The 27,976-nt window shown below is 35.9% G+C and overlaps 1 protein-coding gene and 1 long non-coding RNA gene across 3 annotated transcripts; one reads left to right on the top strand and one right to left on the bottom strand.

Annotated features, from left to right (window-relative positions):
* Nucleotides 1-2,515: 2,515 nt before the first annotated feature.
* On the bottom strand, nt 2,516-19,126 carry LOC129264597 (dentin sialophosphoprotein-like). 2 transcript variants are annotated; one of them, XM_064102427.1, is made up of 5 exons: nt 18,844-19,126; nt 15,637-17,040; nt 14,171-14,275; nt 11,418-11,556; nt 2,516-11,161 (listed from the first exon to the last, which is right to left on the bottom strand). In XM_064102427.1, the coding sequence occupies exons 2-4, from the start codon at nt 16,992-16,994 to the stop codon at nt 11,433-11,435; spliced, it is 1,587 nt and encodes a 528-aa protein (XP_063958497.1). In that variant the 5' UTR covers nt 16,995-17,040; nt 18,844-19,126; the 3' UTR covers nt 2,516-11,161; nt 11,418-11,432. The 2 variants fall into 2 exon arrangements, with proteins under 2 accessions (XP_063958497.1, XP_063958496.1); XM_064102426.1 differs by having other exon boundaries at nt 2,516-11,556.
* On the top strand, nt 19,118-25,436 carry LOC135154754 (uncharacterized). Its single transcript, XR_010294164.1, has 3 exons — nt 19,118-19,291; nt 21,377-21,560; nt 23,963-25,436. It is a non-coding gene; the product is annotated as an uncharacterized LOC135154754 (long non-coding RNA).
* Nucleotides 25,437-27,976: the final 2,540 nt, after the last annotated feature.

The following is a 27,976-nucleotide window of genomic DNA, read 5'->3' as shown; positions in this document are numbered from 1 at the left end:
CAAGTTTGTACCTCCTTGTTAGTTTTTAAAAAAATATGCAAAGCCTTTCATACGAATTGATAAAGAGCGAAATGATATTCCATTGATTTACAATGCTATGTATGTTTAAATTGTCACTTCCCACTCTATATTTTGGTGTTAATTGTTTCTGATGTTAGATATTTTGTATTTTTGATGTTGTTTGTTGTTGTTCATAGTTATCTTGACATGTATTTTAAACTGCAGGGCGCCTTTGTAAAGCAGTTTTAAGAACTGAACAGGCCTACCCTGCAGTATAAAATAAATAAAACAAAATAAATAAATAATAAATAAATCAGCCATGCATGAAGTCTTTTGTTAACCATGCGATAGCTTCTGTGGGAAACCGGTGAAAACACGTTTTTTTAAAGAAATTATGGAAATACAAGCATTGTTTCGAGGGAACGTAACTTTTTTACTTCTTGACCATTTTTTGTGATTAAGGTATCAAATTAAAGAGCAGATATTGAACTTTTTAGGCATGTGATTTTCTTTTTAAAATTCAGATACCCCTCGCCAGATGAGTTTTTGGTATCCTTTCTTCAAATTGTTTTTGCTCACTCATGCGTGAATGAGGAATAATCTAAGTAATATCAGATGAAAGAGGAGATTCTAAGCTTTACATTGGTAGGTCATTTGTCTATTGTATTTGTGATTAAGTTATGATAAATCATCGCTAAATCTCGGTTTCGTTTTTTTTGGGACGCACTGTACAGTGCGTATAAAAAAAAAGGGACAGATTTGCAAAATTTTTGTTTCAAATTATGATGTCTATATTTTAGTGTTAATAAGTGCTCTGAAGTCTTATCTTTCAAATGTCATTAAAAAAGTAGTTTCGTTCATGCTTGAGCGAACACGGAATGTTTTTGTCTGGGGTTAAAAAGGAGGCTTGCGCCAAAATGGCATAAAATGATAAACATGATGATCGGACTTCTTGCTAATCAGCAGACTTCCTCTTAACCTTTTCATTATCTTTGCCATACTTTTCGAATTATGCGGTAAAAATTCATTTTCAAATCTGTTTATTTGCTTGAACTGGTCTGCTGCTGTTACTTTTTAATATGTTCTCTTTTAGCTTTGAATATTCCTTCTTTAAGCAAAAACAAAAAAAATTTCAACCGAAATATGGGAGAGCGTGTTTTTTTTCTTCAAATCCTCTTATTGTGTGCTACAAAGGTTATGGTACCTTTGAACAGTGGCATGAAGATAGGTGGGGGCTTTGGGGGTACCCCCCCCCCTTCAATAAAAAAAGAAAAAAAGTGGAAAGGATATGAAAGGAAAGATAGAAAGTGAAATATAATTTATTTTCTGAATATTATGTGAAAATCTATCACAAATTTGATATTTTAATAAAAAAGTGGACATTTTTTCTTGCTCGCTTCGCTCACAATTTTTTGATACATTTTTATCCGATCTGCCATATCTAGCTCCTTCAAAATTGACGCAATACACCATTGCCATTGAAAGACATGAATCCTTTTCTGTTTGTCCTGTCATTCACATAATTAAACTCGGTCAAGTAATCAATAACCCCCTGAAAATAGGATTCATGTTTTTTTAAGGGTACCATAACATAATTCGTTTTACATAATAAAAGGATTTGAATAATTACAAGTTTTCCCAATTAATAATGCAAATTTTCTTGCTTGGGTTGACGAAAAGTCTCCTTTTCTTATTTATGAAGAAAAATTCAAGAAGTTTAAATGAAAAAACAAAATAATTCAAGCAAACGAATAAATTTGACAGCATAGATCGAAAATCATGGCAAAGATAATAAAAAGGATAAGAGTAAGTCTGCTTATTAGCAAAGAACAAAATTTATTTTTTTAATGGCATTTCAAAGATAAGATTTCAGAGTATCTTTTAACATCAAAATATAGATGTCATAATTTGAAACAAATTTTTATAGACTTTTCAAAACTGTCCCGTTTTTTTACGCACTGTATAGCCTAAAATGATGGCAAGGAAACACCAGCGTATTCTGTCTCTCTCTCTCTCCTTCTTTTTATTTATCTCCCCTTTCCCCATCTCTATTGTTTCTCCTCTTTCTTTCTCTCATTTCTTTCCTTTCTCTCTTCCTAATTTCCCTTCTCTTTCTCCCTGGCCCTGTACTCCTTTCCTTCCCCTTTCCCTTCTTCCCCTTCCTTTTCTGTCCCTCCTCCCCTCCTCATTATTATTATTATTTTTTTTTTTTTTTGGGGGGGGGGAGGCCTGCTATGATCGCGGCCGCTATGGATCCGCGGCTGATCGCAATTCCCCGTTGAATATACCAATATCCATATTGTTGATCTGTCTCGGTGTCGAAATAAAGGTTTGAGAAATTCTAGCTCTGTTGGATGATGTTATGATGACAATGGAGATGGCAGTGTCGGTGGAAATGGTCATGGCAGTGGTGATAGAAGTGGTCATTGGTGGTGATGATGATGATATTGCTGCTGCTGCTGATGATGATTTAACAACAAACAAAACATAATGAGTACATGTACAATTCAAGCAATTTAAAAGAAGAATGTATTTTATCTGTATCTTTATTCATAGTACAATCAGCTTTAAGCATGGATACAAGAGATCTGGAGGATGGCAATTACAGATTAAAAAAAAAAAATCCTGAACTGAAAATGGTTACAAGAAATTTCGGTAGAGGATAAGAATAAAGAGATTTGCTCTATGAACATTGTTTACAAAAACAGTATTTAATTACCAAATAAATACTCTGACAAGCAAAAAGGGCAGCATAATGAATAATAATAAGCAAGAAGACACAAAAGAGGAGTGGTTATCACTTTGAAAATGGGATGGGTCAATTTTCATAGAGGGACACAATATTTTGACTTCTAAATCTGCAAATCTGTCACATACACCTGTCATTGCTAATCAGCCTATTTTCCGAACAGTCGGCTTATATCTTGCAGAATTCAACATCAGTCAGTAGAAGGAAGTACATAACATTCAGTGTAAGGCTATGCCAATGTTGGATCTAAACAGGTTTAGGGACATGCATATTACGTTGGAATGCTGCATAAATATTACACAAATGTGAGTAAAAGAATACCCATGCTACATGCTCTTATATATAATATAAATACATACACACACAAAAAAAAATACATAAAGAGGCCTGTACCTTTCTCGATGTTGTAGACTTGCACATGGGAATGCGAACATGGATAGCCCGATGAACCACCATGTATAGAGACGTTGAAAATAATAATCATAATTCATATACGACTACTCAATACATTATGAATGACTCCTCACATATTATATTGCACCCCCCCCCCTCTGGGCCACCACACATTGTGAATGACTCCACATGTGAATGACTCCACAATTACATAGCACTGATCGACAGTGCCTCCATACATGACTCCAAAATTGATGCACATTGAATATCATTCATTTGAAATCAATTCAGGGCAACCTAAATTAATAATATAGGGCAACCTATAGGTTAGGTTGCCCTTAAGTGTTTTTTTATATTGATATTAAATTTCAAGACCTTCAACAATTGATCTTGTCAATTCCCATTTATGTCCCTCTTTAAAATCCAGGCTGAAGATATTCATATCTCAATAAAAACAGTAAAATTCACAGAGCAAAATGCTGAAAATTTGATGAAAATCAGAAAAAAAATAATGAAGTTATTGAATTTTACAGATTTACATTATTCCGGTGAAAGATTTCTAGGCATGTGTTCATGAATATTCATAAAGTGGGCTGATGATGTCATATCCCCACTTGTTCTTTTGTATTTCATTATATGAAAATAGGTTTATTCATATTTTTCTACCAAGAACTAAAACAATTCAATTGACAACTAATAATATCGCGTTTACAAGGACATCAGAAGGGTAAGATGAAAGCATGTCACTGTGAGCTTGACCTTATGACTTCAAAATAAATAGTATTCCTGGGATCCATGATAGTATCATACACACCAAATTATATGAGCCTAGATTAATTTAAACTGAAGTTATCGCTTTTACAAGGACTTCAGAAGGGTAAGATGAAAACATGTCACTGTGACCTCAACCTTTGACCTTTTGACCTCAAAATGCGTAAGCTTCCTGGGATCCATGCTAGTATCATGTATACACACCAAATTATATGAGCCTAGGTTAAGTTAAACTGAAGTTATCGCGTTTACAAGGACTGCAGAAGGGTAAGATGAAAACATGTCACTGTGACCTTGACCTTTGGACCTCAAAATCAATAGGCTTCCTGGGATTCATTCTAGTATCATACACACCAAATTATATGAGCCTAGGTTAACTTAAACTTAAGTCATCGCCTTTACAAGGACTGCAGAAGGGTTAGATGAAAACATGTCACTGTGACCTTGACCTTTTGACCTCAAAATCAATAGGCTTCGTGGTATCCACGCTAGTATCATACACACCATATTATATGAGCCTAGGTTAAGTTAAACTGAAGTTATCGCGTTTACAAGGACTGCAGAAGGGTAAGATGAAAATATGTCACTGTGACCTTTGACCTTTTGACCTCAAAATCAATAGACTTCCTAGGATCCATGCTAGTATCCTACACACCAAATTATATGAGCCTAGGTTAAGTTAAACTGAAGTTATCGCGTTTACAAGAAAAAGTTAACAGACGGACGGACGGACAGAAGGGCATATAAAAAAAGAAGGGAATGAAAAGAGAAGGGGAATGAATTTTAAGCCTTGAATGCAAGATAGAGGGCGATTGATTTTGTCAGTGTGATAGTAAAATATTAGGTTCTAGTACATACAATACATACATAAATGTCTTGAAATTGCCTACAAGTTCTTACAGGTATGGTTATAAAAATATCAAATCCTATTCCAAGATCCGTGGAGGAAGATGATGGAAAATAGTGTATTGAAATTATTGCATTTACTCTATTGCATTTTGAATATTTTTTTGCTGTCAATTCCACTGTTTCCATATTATGTTGAGCATAAGTTCTTCAACTTTTCAAGAGAAGAGATCTAAGCACAAAATTAAAATGAAATCTGTACTTGTGTAATGGCAAGTGACAAATGGATAAGTTTGTGCAGTTAATTTTCACTTTATTCCCTTGACTCAGTAAACTTTTTGAAACACCAAGTCAAATAGAATTTGCAACTCTAAAATTGTCTACCTCATGTACTTAGTGACATTCTAAGACTTCAAAAAAAAGAAAGGAGGCAGTATCTAGTTTAAAACTAAACAGGAGCATTTCAGCTTAGAAAACTAAAAATAAGTAACTATAGCTTAAAATGACCATAATGTTTATAATACTTTATATATCATATAAATAGGAGAAAATATATATTTACAAGAATAATTTTATATTACAAGTATAACATATATACAAAAGTACTGGGAGAGTTGTTCACAAGTGACATCACATATCTTTGTTGCATTGCCAATAAGAGGATCTCCATTATAGCATTAGTGATAGAAGTATTCAAATGCTCATAACTTTCTCATTATTTGTCCGATTTTTTTCAAACTTTTGTTGATCTGTTTATTTGATTTTTATGTTTTCACACATACTATCTTGTTCCCAAGGTTTTATTTTCCTTTAAATTATGAAAAACATAAGCAACATCAGAACATTCCACAGTTGTGTATGTGATGTGAGCATCCACATCAGTTGATATCATGACTACACAGGCATGCCTATCAGCGGACATTACAATGGCCTGCATTCTTAAATGGAAATCAGGATGATGTTAGAAAATGGAGTCAATCAGCCAAAACATGTGTGAACACCACTTTTGGAAAAAAAAAGTTCCTTTTTTTGTTGGTGCAATTCTAAAAATTATGATGAATGCAATATATATTTTGAATATATACAGGGGCAGATTCTTGCATTCATCTGTATCTTGATTCTGACCCTTTGCCATGTAATTTGTGATTAATATAAAAATGCATTTGCTACAAAGAAGATGCAGAGAATTTATAAGCAAATACATGTAACCCCCTTTTTAGACATTTCAATCTTTATCTTTCATCTATGGAGATTTGAAATGTTTGGGCTACGTTTTTTTGTAAATTTTCGCATGATTCTCCCAAACAAGAGGGCGATGTTAACTTCAAAAGGATTAAGTGGCCCCCAGTATAAATACCTTTTCTACTTTTGGTATTCTTTCCAGTACTTTTCATTGAAATTAATTGAATTCAGATGGGTTTTGAGGAAACAATGGGAAGTTTGACTTTGTGTTGTGACCCCGCTTTGAGCTCTAATAAACGCCTAAATCCCTTGATTGGGTCATACCATCTTACTTTCAATTAGTGAACTTTAAAGACCCAAACTTCCTTTTTCTCACATTTCATGAACACTAAAATAACAATGGGCAATGTTTGGTAAAAATGACATGAACTTCATTTCAACTGTGGCATGTCGTATAGAGTGAATTTCAACATATAGCCCATCAACGTTTGTACTCTTCAAAATACAATACCATTTGAATTAGACTTTGGTTTCAAAAGGTACATTCTGAATACTTCCTAATGACATAATAATACATGGTGATTCTACTAGTGATTTTTCAATATTTGTGATCCCATTGCAGAAAAAAGCTGCAATCAAGTTGAAAAATCAAACACAACTTGATGTTCAGACCTGTACAATCAAACGGACCATTTAGAACATGAGATTGATTTTTTTTAGTTGTTTTAAGGGCGTTCCACAGTTAAAATTAAATCCATTAATTTTCACCAAATTTTGCACAGATTCATTCTAGCACTTAAATATTCCAAATATGGTGAAAATAATAGTACTTTATGTCCTTGATTTTTTGCTACTGAGCTTTGAAGTTCACCCAGTTGGTAGTTCCCAAGAATTGTGGATTTAACAGAATTGGCCATTTTTAGACCTCAAGAGATCATTACACTGAGTTTAATCCTCTATTACTCATTCAAAATCTAAGTAAATTTTACAGGATAGTTCACAATTGTATACTCCAGATGGCAAATCAATCCATACTGTGATTCGTTTGCTCTTTTAAGGCTAGCAGCATCTTCAATTCTTAACAAGTGGAACGCCTCTGGCAGTCTCGCCTGCATTACGCAATTCGATATAGCAGCAGTGCTTCTTTTGAAAACAGGTAATGAATAATTATTCACAGAAGAAAACACTAATATGATAATAAAACATTGACCCAAAATTACCTTTGACCATGATCATGTGACCTAAGACATGTGCAAAACAACCAATCATACTTGATAACCCTTATGTCGATGTTTCATGAGCTAGATCCATAAACTTCTAAAGTTATGATGCCAATTCAACACATACTCCCAACACGGCCAGAGTTCATTGACCTTTGAATGACGTTTGATCTTGGCCATGTTCCTGAAACACACACAGGGTATTCAGGGATACATTGTCGCTCTTATGTCCAAGTTTCATGAACTAGAGCCATAGACTTTTAAAGTTATGATGACAATTCTTCAAATTCCCCCAATATGGCCAAAGTTCGTTGACCCTAAGTGACTTTTGACCTTGGTCATGTGATCTGAAACTCGCACATGATATTCAGGGATACATGGTTGCTCTTATGTCAAAGTTTCATGAACTAGATCCATAAAGTTTTAAAGTTATGATGACAATTCCTCAAATTACCCCAATATGGCCAAAGTTCGTTGACCCTAAATGACTTTTGACCTTGGTCATGTGATCTGAAACTCGCACATGATATTCAGGGATACATGGTTGCTCTTATGTCAAAGTTTCATGAACTAGATCCATAAAGTTTTAAAGTTATGATGACAATTCCTCAAATTACGCCCCAACATGGCCAAAGTTCATTGACCCTAAGTGACCTTTGACCTTAATCATGTGACCTGAAACTCAGGCAGGATGTTAAGTGATACACTATTACCCTTATGTCTAAGTTTTATGAACTAGGTCAATATACTTTCGAAGTTATGACAACATTTAAAGAACTTAAGCTTGGTTAAGATTTCGATATTGATTCCCCCAACATGGTCCAAGTTCATTGACCCTAAATGATCTTTGACCTTGGTCATGTGACCTGAAACTTAGGCAGGATGTTAAGTAATACTTAATTACCCTTATGTCCAAGTTTCATGAACTAGGTCCATAAACTTTCTAAGTTATGATGACATTTCAAAAACTTAACCTTGGTTAAGATTTCAATGTTGACAATGCCGCCGTCACCGTCGTCGGAAAAGCGGCGCCTATAGTCTTGCTCTGCTATGCAGGCGAGACAATAAAAATGGTGTGAAAGATGACAAAAACATTTCGCAAAAATTTCAAATTTCTAGAACAAATTTTAGAAGTACAATTAATGCTGTTCTTTATTGAAAACTTTTGGTTGTAATACACATTAAAAGATAAGAGCTCATGTGCTTGTTTCCAAACTATGAGCACTCTTGTTGGAGCAAATTTGCTTTATAAAACACAAAAAACATACAAAAGGCATTGTATTTAGTGAGGAAAGATGTCAAACCACTCTACCATTTATTCAAACTCGAGGTCATATTCGTCATAGTTTGCAGCACTGCAGAGTGAAGTATTCTGCTTTGTAGAGGATTGTTTTCAGCTAATATAGCTTCATAGAATAACACATAGGGTCAGCAGTTAGAATGCAGATCATGGGAAAAATCAGCTGATACCTTTAGCTGATTATTCACCTGTCCATCCATTGTGATATCAAAGTGCACAAACATAACCGTGGAACGTCCTTAAAATAAAACTGTTTCTGCAAAGGGTCCTAGAGCTTACAATCATAAAAGGCAAATCAACCCCAACAAAAGCTTTATTTGAATGTAAAGAGGAAAATAAAGCAAATATAAGGTACAAAATTTCTTCAATATAGGGTGTAAAATAAGAAAGTAATGACAATGCTAGGTTTTGCTTGATTTGAGAAACAGTCATATGCACATTCTGGTTGATATATGAACAAGGAAACTGATCATGTCACCCACTCAATATTTCTTTTGTAATTCATTTTATGAAATTTCTTAATTTTTTCCCCATTATAATGTGAATCAAGGTTTTATTCCTCTTTGAATATATTAGATTGCCATTGCTACAACCTGCATGTATTGTAATTAGATGAAGATGGTTCATAATTGTAGCAAATTTGCAAAAATTTAAATATTCGATAATTCATATACAAAAGAAAAAGACAGTGTGTGTCATCATTGACTCTCTCATTTGCATATCACGGGGTTGTGTCTAACTTTTTTCTTTCAATTATTATTATTATATCAAATTTTGATAAAATTTTTAACATTATGCTTGATTGATTTTTCTCTATTTATTCAAATCTATCGGACTTGCCTTCATAAGTTGACTAATATCTCAGTATACTTTTGATCATACTGACATTTAATACTGCTGTCCAATATTGCATTCACACCCCCCCAAAAAAATCTGTATCTTTCAAAAGTGACATGATTTGAACCACGATTAAAACCAATAATTAAAACTTTGGCTAACTTACAAATGAGGATATCAGAGGATATTTCATCATGGAACAAACTAGTCTATAGCAACTCATTATTCAAAAGCGATAGGTTAATATTTTTACATCTAAAAATCTCGTTTTGAAAATCAAGCCAACATTTCAAAACCGTTTCATTCTGTTCCAATCTCCAGTTATTGGAAGGTTGTTTCAATACCCTTTATAGACTTGAAAATTGTGCAAACATGTGAGTATATAGTTAAGAAAAATATATAAAATTGTACTATCCATGGAAAATTTTGTTTCAAATATCAATAAATATGATCCAATAATTAAAAACAATATCTAACCACATAAAATGATCAACCATTTTAACAGCCATGTTAGATTTTCACTAATGTTAAAAATGTATTCTCAGTACCATTGTTTGTAACCTATCCAATACATTTCATTTGATCATATTGTTAGTCTGACAGTTTGTTTCTATGGCGATAATATAAAAATATCAATTTATATATTTCATCTGCATGTGCATTATTGCAATTTTATTTTCCCGAACTATTTGACTTTGCCATTATTTCTACTTTCCAAATTAGAGTTGATATACTTCTTCACATATATAATACATTAAAATACAAAATCACAAATATACAAATACAATACAATACTGTCAAGAACACATTTGCTAATATACAAGAGGTACTTACCACACAATCCATTTCTTCCTTAATATCAGACCAAAATATACATTTAAAACTAGTCTTTGTAACCTTAAATTTCATTTTACAAAATAGTACAAAAATCTATTAGGATTGTGATTGCATTAAAGCTTGAACCATTCACTATCTATTCCTTGACTTAATATAAAATTTGATACAAACCTTCCAAAGTAAGATATACAAAAACACATCTTTACCACAAAAATTATTTCTTATATACATTTGAGGCATTTACACAAATTATCTACCCGCATTCTCTTTATCTGTCCATACCTGTAAAGGACATTAAAAACCCGTGATCAAAATTTTGAAAATTCAAAATGATGAAAATGATGCAACCATTTTATAGCTAGACTACTGAACAGTATAAATACATGTTTACAAAAAAAAAATCTATTAGGGTGGAAAGCTCACCCTAGTGGCAAGAATACCTCTTTGCAAGGATTTGTTTATATACTTAACACTCTATACCCAGGGGTACACAATCTTATGAAAACTTCTCAAAGTTTCTCATAACATTGCATTCTACAGAAAGAATATTCAAGTTAATGTTTCCTTGATATTTGTTACAACAAACCCCTAACCTTTACAATTCTCCATCTCTGTGAATTTGTTGAAACTTATGCTTTCAGCAAATCAAATGCTAGGGTTTCAGTACTAGTAGCTGACAGTTGTCATCAATCCATAAGCCATTCCCTAATCATCATTTCTCTCCTGGGTCTGAGACAGCAAATGCAGATTGATGCCTTGTCAGATGATAGCAGCACCAAGTAAGCATTGTAATACCAATAGCACCTGAACTTCCAGATTAATATGATATCTTATGGAGTTTTCTTTTCACTAGTTCTACAATCAGTTGGTCCAGGAGTTAGGCCAAGTGGATATTAGATGTAATGCGTGTTTTTCTTCAGCAAGAAATTTATCCACACTGTGTTGCACTCGACCCAGGTGAGGTGAATGGTTACCCGGTAGGAAGAAATGCTTTGAATGCTTGAGCGCCCGATCAACGTAGCCATGCTAAAACCGGGGATAATAATAACACTATTATGTTAAGCAGGGCCGGCACGTAAAACAGTTTTCAGAACTGAAGTGGCTTCCCTGGGTAAAATATGACGTTATTATTATTATTATTATTATTAGTAGTAGTAGTAGTAGTAGTAGTAGTAGTAATGGGGATAGAATGTCAATTAGACCAAATGAATTTTACACAAAATAGGATTAGAACAAGTGGGATGAGACCAAATGGAAAGAAGATTGTCAGCAGGTTTATTACCTCTACTACCTCATATCAAACAGAATGCCATCTCTGGTTCTTGTTCCTATTTGCATCTGATGAGCCTGAGCTCCAGTCACATATGACCCTGAGTATAGCTGGTAAGCTTGGGGGTGCATGGATATAAACTTGTCGATTCCTATTTCATGGAAGAGATTAACAAAAACAGAAATATTCTTAATGCTCTTAAAGGAAATGACGCCAACCTAATTTTTTTTAAGTGACAGCAAAACAATCAAATTAGGAAAATGGTTCAAAAATAAAGTTCTGTAATGTTACATTGTAAGTACCTTGCCTCAAGAATCACTATAAGCGTTGTACAGGAAATCAAGCATCATGTTCTAAACCATCACAAACCCAACTTTCCCAATCAGACATTGAATGTCAGTGGAGTGTACTTTAATAACCAAAACCAACGGGGAAAAAAGGGAAATTGACAAATCATACACAAATCAATAATACCTCAGTCACATTTGCTCTATGGCGGCCAAACGGCGAGTCGAAAACAGCTGTTTTATTCATCTTTATTCAAACCACGTATACAGGGTATGTAGCTGTTATAAATAAATGTTAAAGCGGCTGTTTTCGACTTGCCATAGAGCAAACGTGACTGAGGTATAAATAATAAACTACAAGGCACAAAATTGCAAGTTTTATTCATTTTCACTACTTGCCAGCTGAGTATTTGCTTAAGAAAACCCTCAAATAATTAAAATGAGCCTGAAATTAGGCTTTATTGTGCTTCTCACTGGCCTGAATTCTGTGACGTCATGGTATTTTTATTTCTTTTATTGGAAAATCAGTACAGACCTTATAACAACCAAAACCAACATTTTTTAACCCTTGAATGGCAGGGCGGAATCCACCCCTCAACATTTTTCATGATAAATCTGAAATGCGAAAAGCTGGTGCCGCGTCCTTCCATGACATTTTCTATTGAGTCTCGTGCAACTATTGATTTCATATTTGAGCGGTACATGGTTCTGAAATTAAGCATCATTTCATTTCATATGTGTAGGTTGGATCCAAAATTGCTCAAAAATGTGAATTCATGAATCCAATGCAAATTGTAATTTTAGCTGAAATTCATAAATGAATCATAATTTCTACTTACCAATTGAACTCAATTTAAAATAAAATTATCACTGAAGGTGAAATACCTCCGCCATATGCCGTTACCATGACAACATAGTTTCTAATAATTGGAAAATGAATTTTGCATTTCTTTACCAAAGATGAATATTTTTGCCAAATTTTAAGAGCAATGTTTAAAAAAAACCCAGGGGAAATAGTTTCCTGAGTTTTTCGCAATAACTTGGTGTTACCAAGACAACACAATTTCAAACACATTTGGAAAAAGGAATTACATGCTTTTACCTGAAGACCAATATTGGTGCCAACTTTGATGAGCACTGGCCAAAAACTGGGGAACTAGTTTTATCCGAAATGAGTTTTCGTAGGTTTTTTTTTTGCCATAATAAGTGGTTTAATACCATGGCAGCATCATTTTTGACACACACCAAAAAGTTATGTTTTGCACATCTTAACCTCAAAACCAATGTGCGAGCCAAATTTTATGAGAAAATGAGGCACGTGCCCGCCAATCGGCTGGTAAAAAAAAAGGGGGGGAAAGGAGAAAAAGAGGGAGAAAGGAAGAGAAACATAGTGGGGAAAGAAGAAATTATTGTTCATTATATTGTTATATTATATTATGTTATATTTATACATAAGAATCATTTTTTCATAACTTTATGAAACATTATTTGCTCAGGGCCTATGTCTTCATTGTTCCTGGTGCTCGCATAAACTGTTTAACGACTTTAAGTGATTGCCCTATTTTAAGGTCTTAAAATAAAACATTTCCTGTCCGTGCTAACATTTGCATTAGTTGATTGGTGAGATGTCTGCTCTTCATGAATTCCTAAAATCAGTCCCAGTCCTTAAAATGTCAATTTTTCTGATCTCAATATCAACAATTTTCAGCTTGCACTTCGCGCTTGCAGCATTTGATTAGTGAAATACGTACGGTCTTAGTGAATTCCTGCAAACAAGCCTTAGAATGCCCCTCTTCAGGTCTGAATTTCCTAAAATTTTCAGCTCGCGCTTCGCTCTTGCATAGTGAGATGCATATGATAATCATGATTACAATGACTACAAAAAATGCTTAATGTGTTTAGATGTAATTCTAACAAAATCAGCATAGGATTGCACTAGCATTAGATGACTATGCTGAGATATGTATACTCTTAATGGATTCCTAAAATATAGTCCTTAAAATGTCCCCGTTTGGGGTCAATATATACAAAAATTTCAGCTTGCGCTTCGCGCTCGCATTGTTTGATTAGCGAGACAGGTACGTATCATGATTATAAAAAATTTGCTTATAATGTCCCTCTTTAGGTCTGAATATCAAAAATTTTCAGCTCGCGCTTCGTGCTCGCATTATTTAATCAGTGAGATGCATATCCATTTAATGACACTGCATGTCCTTAAAGTGTCTCTATTGAGTCAGTATACTTGGCAACTTAGCGCGCTTCGTGCGCTCCCTAAGTGACTAAAAAATGTTGCTGGTGCCCCCCCAATGCCGTGACCCACGGTACGCCACTGGCAGAAAGGAATGGCAAAATCTTAAATACATCTTTTTTCATTTAGTCAGAGTACTTGCATAAAAATACTTTAATGCAAATTGGTATCCCCATGAACCACCATTTATGCCCAGTTTACAAATGTTGGAAGAGAAATGAGCTACAAACCGTCTATCAGGACTCTCTGAAGAACGCAGACTATGGAAGCTACTCAATTCAGAACCACTATCACCGCCAATCAGGGGTTGACCGACTTGAAGGAATTGGTCAGGCCTGAAAAAAAATAGAATAAGAAAAAGGCGGCACCATAAGTAAACTTTTGTAATTGATCAAAAATAATAATTGCAAAGTTTGAACCAACTATTTATATTGTTCTTAAAAGCATAACGGTGGATCATAAGTACTTTGCCTACAAATTTTTCATTTTTGTTTGCATTGTTGGTTCAAGCATCTTTCAGCAAAGAGCTGGGCTGGTATTCAATTAAAATGATTGAAAAAGTATTTTACTCAGCATTTTACTTGGCTAAGCCGAATGCGTGAACTCATATTCACATCTCATCTAAACACTTTACTTTATCAAGCCTAATTCAAGCAAATTACTTACTAATAACTGTTGTAACATTGTAAAGTTTAAGCCCAATAATGCGCAATGTATGAATCCATCTGTGCGTAGTCGGTATAGCTTTGCATGTTTGTAAACTGCACGCAAGCCAGACTTGAGCCAGGTAGGCAGGCACAGCTAACTTGATTTAGGCAAAATACTGTACCAATGGCCGAAAATACAACTAAATCCAAAGATTTTAACCTAGCAAATACTAGGTAAAATATTTTTAAGTCCTTAAGTATCAAATTGAATACCATCCCAGGGCCAGTATTCATTTGAAAGTATTGATTTTGTAAGTATTTTACTTGGCTAAGAAAAATGCATAAACTTGTATTGAGATCATATCTAAGTATTTTTTTTTATCAAGCCAAATTTAAGCAAAATACTTATTAATAACCATTGTGACATCATAAAGTTTACGCCAAATAATGTGCAATGTATGAATCTATCTGTGCACAGAAGGTATGACTGTGTGTAGCATGTTTGTAAATTGCACGCAAGCTAGACTTAAGTCTGGTAGGTGGCTGACTTAGATTTAAGCAAAAAAAGCCAAAAAATGCAATTGAATACCAAAGATGGATAAGTATTTTACTCAAGCAAAATACTGAGTACAATACTTAAAATTCTGGCTTGAGTATTAAATTGAATACCAGCCCAGGTCTTCTACATGTAGTTAATTGAATTTGCTAGGCGATTTCAGTTCTACACGGTTTCTTGAAATTCATTAACTTTCTTATTTCTTGGGTGACAGAAGAAAAATGAATTAAGTCGGGAGTGATCCTTCACACTGTTGTACATTGTACTTCAGATACTCATGAAACTTGTTTTACTAAGCTTTTTTTCTCCAAAAGAAAATTAGTTCAAATCTGACCTTTTGAAAAGCTTACAGTATCTCCAGTGATACAGTAGCAATAATTGCCAATAAATCCCATTGAGATATAAATCAAAGAGATTGAATAAAGCATTGAAATAAAGAAAAGATATTGAAAACTGACATTCTAAGAAAGTTAAAAAAAGGTGTTGCTCTTACATCTGCAAAGCACTATCATGATCAGCATCCTCAGTGCTAGCTAGTGTCCCAGGTTGAGACAAGGTACTTGAATCTCCTTTGAGATTGTCTTGAAGTGCATCATCAGTGCTAGCTAGTGTCTGAGGCTGAGACACGGTACTTGAATCTCCTTTGAAATTGTCTTGGAGTGCATCCTCGGTGCTAGCTAGTGTCTTAGGCTCAGACATGTTACTTGAATCTCCTTTGAAGTTGTCTTGGACAGCATCCTCGGTGCTAGCTAGTGTCTTAGGCTCAGACATGTTACTTGAATCTCCTTTGAAGTTGTCTTTGACAGCATCCTCGGTGCTAGCTAGTGTCTTAGGCTCAGACATGTTACTTGAATCTCCTTTGAAGTTGTCTTGGACAGCATCCTTGGTGCTAGCTAGTGTCTTAGGCTCAGACATGTTACTTGAATCTCCTTTGAAATTGTCTTGGACAGCATCCTCGGTGCTAGCTAGTGTCTTAGGCTCAGACATGTTACTTGAATCTCCTTTGAAGTTGTCTTGGACAGCATCCTCGGTGCTAGCTAGTGTCTTAGGCTCAGACATGTTACTTGAATCTCCTTTGAAGTTGTCTTGGACAGCATCCTCGGTGCTAGCTAGTGTCTTAGGCTCAGACACAGTACTTGAATCTCCTTTGAAGTTGTCTTGGACAGCATCCTCAGTGCTAGCTAGTGTCTTAGGCTCAGACATGTTACTTGAATCTCCTTTGAAGTTGTCTTGGACAGCATCCTCAGTGCTAGCTAGTGTCTTAGGCTGAGACATGTTACTTGAATTTCCTTTGAAGTTGTCTTGGACAGCATCTTCGGTGCTAGCTAGTGTCTTAGGCTCAGACATGTTACTTGAATCTCCTTTGAAATTGTCTTGGACAGCATCCTCGGTACTAGCTAGTGTCTTAGGCTCAGACATGTTACTTGAATCTCCTTTGAAGTTGTCTTGGACAGCATCTTCGGTGCTAGCTAGTGTCTTAGGCTCAGACATGTTACTTGAATCTCCTTTGAAGTTGTCTTGGACAGCATCCTCGGTGCTAGCTAGTGTCTTAGGCTCAGACATGTTACTTGAATCTCCTTTGAAGTTGTCTTGGACAGCATCCTCGGTGCTAGCTAGTGTCTTAGGCTCAGACACAGTACTTGAATCTCCTTTGAAGTTGTCTTGGACAGCATCCTCAGTGCTAGCTAGTGTCTTAGGCTCAGACATGTTACTTGAATCTCCTTTGAAGTTGTCTTGGACAGCATCCTCAGTGCTAGCTAGTGTCTTAGGCTGAGACATGTTACTTGAATTTCCTTTGAAGTTGTCTTGGACAGCATCTTCGGTGCTAGCTAGTGTCTTAGGCTCAGACATGGTACTTGAATCCTTGGATACTGTAATCACCCTCTCTTCTTGTTTTCTATAAAGATATAACAATGCATTTCTGTGATCGACCAAACTGTTATATGCATGCCATCATGAATATTCATTGGGCTGATGAATTAATGTCTCCACTTTCATTTTTCTTATATATTATTACATGAAATCATATCTAATTCATATTTTCATACACTCGGGTTATCTTGCATGCGTTTACATGCTGTTTCAGCTCACGGTGCAGAATCGGCTTACAGGGCAAAAACACAAAGCACTGGATTCTATCTGCGCATATTTTATGTGATGCGCATTGACCCTGATAGCAGACACGGTCGTAATGACGTCATTAACTGATCGTAAAGTGGTAATACTCGTCATGTCGTCGTATTTATGACGTTCTTACGACGTCATTTTGACGACTTAGAATGGCAACTTTCATTTGCATTTTTATTTGACCAGATTATGACGTGATTTCGACGTCATTTACTGACCAATTTACGACAAGTAAATTTGCTTTCTTATATGACCAGATTATTACGTGATTACGACGTCATTTATCGACCAATCTGCAACAAATGAATTTGCATTTTTATATGACCACATTATGACGTGATTATGACATCATTTATTTCCCAAACAACGACAAAGAAATTTGCGTTTTCATATGACCACATTACGACGTGATTATGACATCAAATTTTACCAATCAACGACGAGGAAATTTACAAGTTTAATTTCAAAGCCACATACTATTTTGCCATTTTTTCAACCTTGCCATGTTAGCAAGGCTATTTCTACTTATAAAAGGAAAAGTAAAACTAAAAAAAAATAGTACAGAATTTTTTTTATTTTAGGTAAAGTATATAATTCTTCAAAGAAAAAAAGTTTCAAAAGCAGTGGCAAAAATAATCATTTCTTAACTGGTTGCCAACCAAACCAAACAAGAGGAAGCTTTATATGTCAAAGAAGTTTGTATCTATTTTAAAACTTTTTTTTCGCAAGTGGTGTCATGCCCCGGTGTCATGCAAACCCCCTATCTAGTTAGCTCACCCCCCCCCCCCCATGCACGCCCCCCGGGCTCACCCCCTATAAAAAATTCATGATCCGCAGAATTAATTCGCCGCCGGGCGTCGAGCCTGCGCATGCGCGCTGCACTGCATGCAACTGGCGCAGTTAGTCGCAACCATTTAAGGACGTTCCACAGTTAAAGTGAAATCCATGTCATTTTCACCAAACTTTGCACATAGATACTTTAGAACCTTAATATTCGAAATATGCAAAAATTAACATAGGTCCATGTGCTTGATTTTTTGCTATAGAGCTTCAAAGTTCACCCAAATTGATGTTCTTAAGAATTGCGCATTCAAAAGAATTTGGCATTTTTAGACCGCCCAAGATTACTACAATGAGTTTAAACCTCCATTACTCATTCAAAATACATGAAAAAGTCATCAAATTTCGCAAGAGAGTTAATAATTGTATCGTTAGAATGGAGAATCTATTAATAGTGCTATTTGTTTGCAATTTTAAGTTTAACAGCACTGTCAGTTCTTACAAATGGCGTAAAAGATAACAAAATCCCAATCTGAAAAATGTAAAATTTCAGTAACAAACTACAAACGTACAATAAATGCTGCACTTTATTCAAAATCCATGTCATTTTCACCAAAATTTGCAGAGTTGTAGAGGAAGGTATACCTAAGAGGTAGAAACATAAAAAAATAGGGGTTCATGTGCTTGTTTTTAAACTATCAGCATTTTTATTAGAGCAAATGTGCTTTTTAAAACACCAAAAATGGGCCGAATGCTTAGTATCTATGTGAAGAAAAAATCAAAACCACTCTACCATATATTCAAACTCGGGCTTATATTCGTGATTCTTGGCAGCACTGCAGAGTAAAGTATTTTGAAATTGTAGAGAAGATTTGTTTGAATGGTCCATGGAATAATTCAATTTTTTAGCTTCATGAAATAACGCATCGGATCTGCAGTTAAAGTGCAGAAGATGAGAAAAATCAGCTCATACCCGCAGCTAATTAATACCTGTTCATCCATTGTGACGTCAGCGCGCAGAGTGTAAACTATGCGCAGATCATAATGCGCAAAAACATAACTGTGGAACGTCCTTAATTTGAAAAAGGAATGCGCTCGTTTTTCGCCGTTAAATGTTGCAGCCTAATTTTGGATCGAGAATTAAGTGCGACGAAGATGGCCGTTAATAATAGTTCTACTACTTTAAGAACACGGTTCAGATTTGGATAACGACTTCGAAGGCATTCGCAGGAGACCAAACAGTAAGTTAGATAACCATCTTCTAAGATTTTCTTTTCGGAGCGCGGCTTGCCTTTGGCTTTAGATTTCGTACACTGACACTGCCCGGCCGGGGTGGCTGCCCCGAGCGCCGGCATGCTGAATAGGACAGGCTGCGCTGGTGGGCTCAGGGCCCAAGTCTGCACAGACACAGTGCACACTTTAAGGTAAATGCCAGTTGTGGTAACGATATCAAAATGAGTTCGTACAGAATCCAATGAAATGACCACCAAAGTGTCTGTCTATATTTATAAATAATATACCGTATGTGCCAAAAAGGATTCTGGAAGAAATTGTGTAATTGCTGCGAAATAAGCAAAAAAAGCACAGGATTCGGGTCAACTCGAGCCAAGGCAAGCGTCGGGCCGACATTAATCAGAGCAATAATAACTGTCCCACGTGCTCTTATCTGTGTTGGTGATGTTCAGTTTGAACATTTTTCAGTGGAGATTTCAAGATTTCACAAAGTTCAGTTTATGTAACTGTACCAGATCTACATGTATGGTGAGACTACCACATATCGACCACCTCTTTTGAAACCGACCACCTTGCGCGCGTTAAAATTATTGCGTATTACAAACGATACGCGCGGGAGAGTAGGCGCAGTGTCCATAGAAACGGTAAGAATCGATTTTACGACTACGAGAAAAAAAAGGAGCAACAAGAAGTAAAAATTTAGTAGAATTAATCAAAATTGTATTGACCAGACCCAAACCCCGCTGAAAAACCAAGAAATCCGATAGAAAACGGCTCTAGAACTAATATCCGTCGTCAATCGTCGAATCATGTGCCGGAGCTCGTAGTGGAAGTAGTGAGACGATCATTTAGCATGTTGACATCATAGAACTGATTTGGAAGAGTAAAAATATTTCGCCACCGCGACAAGAATCGGTCGTAAACTTAATGTACCGCGGGTGGTCGGTTTCAAAAGACGGGTGCAAATGAGCAAATGTAAAATCGTCGTATTCGTTGTTCGTCGATATATACGCGGATTGAATCGGAGTCGCCGAGCGAAACATGGGAATCTGATCTGCTCAATTTTCTGCACAAATGAGACGAAAACTGGGTAAAATTGATGAATATTTTCGCAGATACAATGCTTAGAAGATTAGGTGGTCGATAAGGGGTAGTTCCAACCATACTATGTACTAGATCCTCGATGATATACCGTACTGACAATTTTTTTAATCCTAAATCTACCGGGGTATTTTGATTCTTGTCATTCCCGGGGGGAGGGGGGTATTATTGCCCCCCCCCCCCTTATAAGATCTCGGCCGTGGATTGCACGATCACAACGAAAATTTGCATGATGGTAGAGAATGACGTAATCTACGTAGTTGCATTGGTAAATTTCACTGAATTCATATTTTTTTATTTTATATGAATTAATTATGCTAATTTATTCATGAAATCATACTTTTTGCTCTGATTCACTAAATAAAGCTAGAATGCTATTTTTTGGGTGAAAATATTCTCTATAGCATTCCTAACAATTGTGAATGAAAAAAAATGTGGTACCGAGACCGATTTCTTATGTAGGCCTATTTTATTTTTTTTTAAATCATGTATTTCTTTGTTTTTTTACATTTTGTTTTTTATTGTATTTTCGATGGAAATCGTTCTAGACTTAATTCTAATCATAAACAAGGCAAAATTAATTAAGTTTAATCACTAAAAGTAGAAATAATGATAAATTTATGAATTTTGGCTAAATACACAATTTGCATTGGATTTGTACATGAAATCATGTTTATGAGCAATTTTGGGTCTGACATGCACTTACATAATGTTGCGTAATGTCGTAACCGCGTACCCGGGCGTCACAAATTTGGTCTCAAAATTTGCGCGAGACTTGAAAGTAAAAAGTCAGTGAGCGGCGCGATCAAAATTTTTTGCGCGACAGCGTAGTGATGAAATTTGTTGAGGGGTGGGGGGTCAAATTGACCCCCCCCCCCCCAGTTTAATAAGGGTTAAGGCCGTCACATGAAATGCCCTATATTCATTATTTTTCTACCAAAAGCACCATTTTGAGTAAGATTTTTAATGAATAGATCTGTTTGACATTTCAGGAGAAAGAGAGGGAGACACAAAACCACCTGTCTCGGTGTCACACATGAGGAGTTGAGGAGGAGATGAAGTCAGTGAATATGACCTGGCCTGGGGGAGTTTCCAGAAGAAGGCCCAGAATCGCTGGATGCCAGGAGTGGAGATCCTTCGTTGCTGCCCTACATGATAGGAGGCATCGGGCAGTAGGTAAGTTAGAAGGCTATTTCAGATGTCAAGCCTTTTTTTGGGGGGGGGGGGGATCATTGGGAATCTCTATTATCAGAATCACGCAGATTTGGGTGTGCACAAACTCGGGGCACCTTATAATCTGTTAATGGTCCTGACTGTACTTCGAGGACTCTGTGATATTTTTTCATTGTATTTTCATTCACGGAGCCTAGACAAGTCTCTGTTGCCTGTAGAACTTTGTACACTAAGATGGATTTCCCTAGAAAATCCACCCTTCCCACAATAATTTTGGGGCAAACATTTAATTTGTCCAATTTGTAAGCTTTTGTACTCTAAATGCATACAAAGGCTTAAAAAATGTTAATTGTTGGAAGGTAAAAATTTTGAAGGATCACTTTCTTACAATTCCCACGCTATATAACGCAATGACATGAACTTTAACTCGAGTGACGTACGCAGAGATGCCAACCGTTACGGATTCGCCGTATTTGTTCCGATTTTATTCCTCCAATTACGGTGTTACGGCAACAATAAAAAGGTTACGGAAAAAAACAACTACAATACATGTGTATTGTGTATTGTGTATTGCTTTGCTGTGCATGTGTATATATGCGTGTATTGTGTATTGTGCATGTATATGGGTGTATTGTGTATACATGTATCGTGCATGCAGCGTGTGTGTGGCCAACGGTAAACCAACGGGAGTTTCTCTACTATAATTTATAAACGCGCGCACTGCCTACTACGTTCATTGAGTTATGCTTTTATCAAGGCTTTCTGATTAGAATTATCGATATCCTGGCCAACCAATGCGAGCGACAAGTTCCGAACGCACGCACATAGACAAGCACAAATCAGCGGCACGAATCGCGGTATAATAGCGACTGGTAAATACGACTGTAAAGATGATGACGTCATCCAAGATGGCAACTTACGATGACCAACGAAGGAATCGAGGATGACTAAGTTTTTATCATCATTTGAAAGGAATTAGCGGTAACTGCGGTCTAAGGTACGATGTTTCTTAATTTTATATATTTTCTCGTAAGTTTGGATGTAATTATTTTTTCATAATGTGACATTTGATGTACCAAAAACGATCCGAAAATCGGGTTTCCGCCGAATGTTAGATCTAACGTTACTGCTGCATGCTGATACGGAACTCGGGGAGCTCCGGCCCGAAAAGTGGGCCGGAGCTCCTTGGGTTACGTCCCTGGGTTAGCTGATACGTTGTCTTAATGTACGGGCCAACAACTCTTCAGTCTATGTATTGGTGAGTGGAGCCAACGCGGTTCAGCTGAACAACCAAAATACAGAGACTGAAGCTTTTGGTCTAGCGTTCTATGAGAAACACACAACTAACAGTTTTTCAAACCTAAGTCCTAATTGACTTCAAAGTCATCAATCACAACAAGGTAAGAAGCCACTTGGTCCTCCCCCCCCCCCCCCTCCCCTAAATTTGAGGTGGGGGCAGACCCCCCCTCCTAATTTTTTTTTTTTTTTTTTTTTTTTTTTTTTTTTTTTTTTTTTTTGCTTGTCCAATTTTTTACCTGTGACATGTGTCCATCCCAAAATTAAAGGTGGACCCCCCTAAATTTTTTTTTCTTGGACACTGTCCCGGCCCGCGATGAGTTTCAGTATTTTTGGAGGACACCTAGTGGCATCCCTGTATAAACGATGCTACTTCGCGGGATGTTCCTGAGAAACTCCCATTTGTTCCTGACAAATATGGTAAATGTTCCTGACAACCATCCCTTTAGGTTGGCATCTCTGCGTACGTATGCAAGAAATACAGAATTGGTGCACATGCATAGCTGATTGATTCATTGTGCTAGTACTGGTACTAGATCGGTTTGGACGTTCTAATTTCAATGACAAGTTTAGATGGTAAATTGGCGCTAATAAAATTTTGCATTGGTCGATCTCGCGATGCCAGAAAACTAATTCCACCTCAAAATTTGTCAGATTTTTTTTGCAAAATATATATTTAATTGATCCTTGACCTGAATTTAAGCCAAATCAGGCATAGGGAATGGCTGTATTTCAGCCTCGAAGTTCGAATTCTCGGTCCTGACAGTCCTGGTTACCCCATAACCATTTAAAACATATAAAAAAGGCATGAATTAAAATTGTAATTATAAAAAAATAATATGTTTTATGTGTCAAATAAATTGATTCTAAAATGTCCTTCCTTATACAGAGATGGTTAAAGGTCTTGAGGGCATCATGCCCCCCCCCCCCGACTTGACTTAACATGTTAATATTTGAAGTATAAAATATGTAACAAACCCCACATCGTTTTTTAATCATTTAAAATAAATTGGAAATTAATATTGAAACCATCTAGTTTTTAATGAAGATTAATAAATAGTTTATGTAGAAAAAGTTTTTATGTTTCTCCTCTTCTGTTATTTTTGCAGATGCTGTAATTTGAAACGGAAGGTGTCCTGCCAATAAATTTTCATCCCACCTGAACTGCCTTGCCTGCCTGCACCCAGTCATCTGTTCCTGAGCATTTTCATTTTCCTCTATTTTTCATCACCCTTTGTTTCGGCCTGTATGAAGTGAATTTCACATTGATTGGTGGAGCTGCTAAGTTGGCATTACAGGGCCACGCCGGGGTATGATCCTTTGGGTTGAACATCATGACTGCTAGTTGGTCGGCAAAGGTGATGGGATCGATCAATGTCACATGGAGTAAGATCGATACCAATCTGCTTTGCTACATTTCGAACAATCTCATACGGATACGGATATTATTGCGACAGGAGTACTGCTCGATGTGGTCAAGCCTATTTGACAAAGCATTATGGTGTTAGTCATGTTATCAGAAACCGATTTTTCAAAATCACGGAGTTGCTTCAATTTAGTATCGATAGATATTTCAAGAACGTGTAGACTAGTGAGCTTTTCATCAAGAATTTCACGCAATTTATTTTCGTGCTTATCCATGTCATCATTGAGTTTTTGTCTCTCGCGTTCCATTGCCACGGCCACCGCTCTTTGAACGACTGTATCAATATGATCTAGGTATGCTGGGCTTTGTTTAGATCCAGTTAATGATGAAGCAGAGGATTGTGTACATGCGTTAGCCGAGTGCAAGCGGCCTCTTGATCTGGTGGAAATCTTAGACATGTTAGAGATTACGTAATGATATAATTGAAAAGTGGGATGGGCTGCGCATCTGCCAACTCACCAGTCAACCAATTAGAGACGGCCTTCCAAAGTGACACAGCACGAAAATATCAATATGGGACTGGTCTAGTCAACACATAGATCCTGAAAAAACCATGGAGACCGCAGATGCAAAATGACTTCCATACATAAAGATATGATGCACAATCTCCAGTGGGTTCAAAACACTGAACACATACTATGCTGATACACAGACTATCATAAGAACTTTATCAAGCTAAGGAAATCTGGTATGAAATCTCTCAGCTCACATAAAAAGCCTACGTAGCTACATGTAGGGAAGAAAATGCGTAATTGCTGAGAAATGAGCAAAATAAGCATGTAATTCTATCAAATGTCAGGTATTTTTCGAATCGATTATAATACACTGTCCCACATATGCTTTTCTGTGTTTACAGCGATCATCAGAATTATCGATTTTAAGTTAAAAAATTCATGATTTTACAAAGATACAAGTTTACATTAATGTACCAGATGTAGATTATGTACAATATATTGACAATTAACTTTGATTTTATAGATTTTTTCAAGAAATAATTGTTTGCTGCAACTACTGTCTTTTCCTTCTACATGTAAGTGATAGTGTAATACAACAGTTCCACAAACTATTTTCATCAGACTTATTGATGCATGATTCTTTCACCCAAATGCAAGCTTCCATAAATCCTGAAAACTTTGAACTCAGGTATTTTTTTTTTTACATACAGTATATTTTTTCCTACATTACATAGTTGCCTTAAGTTAATAGCGCACCTCTAGTAGTAACTATCTTAAAATGAGTTCGAACAGAATCCAACAGAATTACCAGCAAAGTGTATGTATATATAAAAGATGTGTGCCAAAAAGCTCGGGAAGAAAATGTGTAATTGCTGAGAAATGAGCAAAATAAGCATGTAATTCTATCAAACGTCTGGTATTTCTCAAATCAATCATAATACACTGTCCTGTCCCACATATGCTTTTCTGTGTTAGTGATCATCAGAATTATTGATTTTAAGATCAAAATTCATGATTTTACAAAGATACAAGTTTACATTAATTTACCAGGGCCCCGTCTTACAAAGAGTTATGATTGATCCGATCAATCGCAACTATGGACGGTCAGCAACGTTAACATCTATTAAGCATGTTTGTTCAAAATATTTTCTAGCTATGATGTATGTTCATGCATTCATTGTTTTCTCAAAAATTCGCTGCGTTTCTCTTTGCATACAAAGAACATTGTGCAAATTTTTCGTAGAAAAAAATTATGACACTGATGGATTTCCATAGAGTTATGATTGATCGGATCGATCGTAACTCTTTGTAAGACAGGGCCCAGATCTAGATTATGTACAATATTTTGACAATTAACCTTAATTTAAAAGACTTTCCGAAGAAATAATTGTTTGCTGCAACTACTGTCTTTTACCCCTGGCCCTAAGTGATAGTGTAATACAACCCAAACATTTCATAAGAATTAATGTACATGTATGATTCTTTCACCCAAATGCGAGCTTCCATAAATCCTGAAACTATTCCAACTCGGGTATTTTTTTTTTACATACAGTATATTTTTACCTACATTACATAGTTGTCTAAAGTTGAAGGTATATTTAATTACAATTTCAACGAAAAAGCTTTATTCTTGGAGATCATTATGCCTCTGTTATGTATTAATGTGTACATGTATATGTACAATTGTATGTATTGGTATAACAAACATTGTAATTTCATTCCTTTGACCCTAATACTGCATTTTCATAGAAAAGTGTTTTTTTTTTTTCAATCTATTTGGAGTTTTCAACATTTTGTATTCCTTTTTTTTTTGCTGGTAATATGTTATGCAACTTTTATTTATTAATAGAATATTTGCAACGATTTCGTAATTGAAATGCGTACATGTATTTGATTTCGTTTTCCATTTTTGTATATATTCTTTTTCGAGGGGGGGGGGGTCATGTTCTTGAGACCGAGACAAGTTATGCAAGGCCCTAGCATGGAGGATCATTATATTGTTACTGGGAATGCTGGACATTGTCAGACCACCTCAGTATTCACCAAATATAGATAATCCTCAATGACAAGGTCTTTGAAGTGATGTGTGTATGTACATTGCATGTAGAATTTAATGTTTAGGTCATTATCACGTCAGAATACGTTAAGATATCATAGTTGACTCCAAAAGACGTCATATTCATTTTAATATGCGACGTCAATATGACGTCTATTACTAGTCAGCAATATGTTGCAAAGTCGTCATTCAGACGTCGTAGTTGACTTATAAAGACGTCATAATTACATCAATATGACGTCTGAAACTGGTCAGGAATACGTCGCAAAGTTGTCATTAAGACGTCGTAGATGACTTTTAAAGACGTCATAATTACATCAATATGACGTCTAAAACCGGTCAGGAACACGTTGCACGGATGTCATTAAGACGTCGTTGTTGACTCTCGAAGACGTCATAATCACGTCAATACACGACGTCAATCTGACCCTTGATACTGGTCAGGAAAACGTAAAAACGTTGCTAAGACGTCATTAAGACGTCGTAGTCACTCTTGGAGACGTCATAATGACGTCAATATACGACGTCATAATGACGTTATTCGCGGGTGCAAGATCCCGTCAATAAGACGTCATGTTACGACGTCAAAATGACGTGACACTCGTCGTTAAACTGACGTAATTATGACGTCATTTTTACCAGTTTCTGCTATCAGGGGATGTCACAATAAGAGAACAGGTGAGCAATCAGCTAATTGCTGGTGCAGAATCGGCTTCATAGTTACACGCAGAGAAAAAAAAAACGATTCTGCATCGACCCATGATTCTGATCCTACTATTTTGGCAAAATTGCCGATTCTGCACCAAGAGCCGATGCAAGTTAATCGCGTTTATACGCATAAAAAAGCCAATTCTGCATCAGCTCTCGGTTCTGCACCGCGAGCCGATACAGCGTGTAAACAAGGTATACGTAAAATCAATTAATAATGGTTTATAATTTTTCATTGGTATACATTTCATTGTTTTAATTATTAATGTATTTCTGGAATTTAATTTTCATCAATTCAATGAGAAAATATGATATTTTGGCAGTGCTTCTTTAGTAATTTTCATATGAAAAGTAGTACACAAAGTGTTGCAAAAGGAATGAGGTTTTGTCCAACAGGCAATTTACAAATTTGCCATGACCCTGAAATCCGAGACCAACTTTTGTAAAATGAGTACACATCAAAAGGTACAAGAGAATT

This window comes from Lytechinus pictus, chromosome 7 (genome assembly GCF_037042905.1).
Source record: "Lytechinus pictus isolate F3 Inbred chromosome 7, Lp3.0, whole genome shotgun sequence".
Taxonomy (NCBI): domain Eukaryota; kingdom Metazoa; phylum Echinodermata; class Echinoidea; order Temnopleuroida; family Toxopneustidae; genus Lytechinus; species Lytechinus pictus.
Note: the sequence above shows the minus strand (reverse complement) of the source record. Positions and strands in the feature narration are given on the sequence as shown.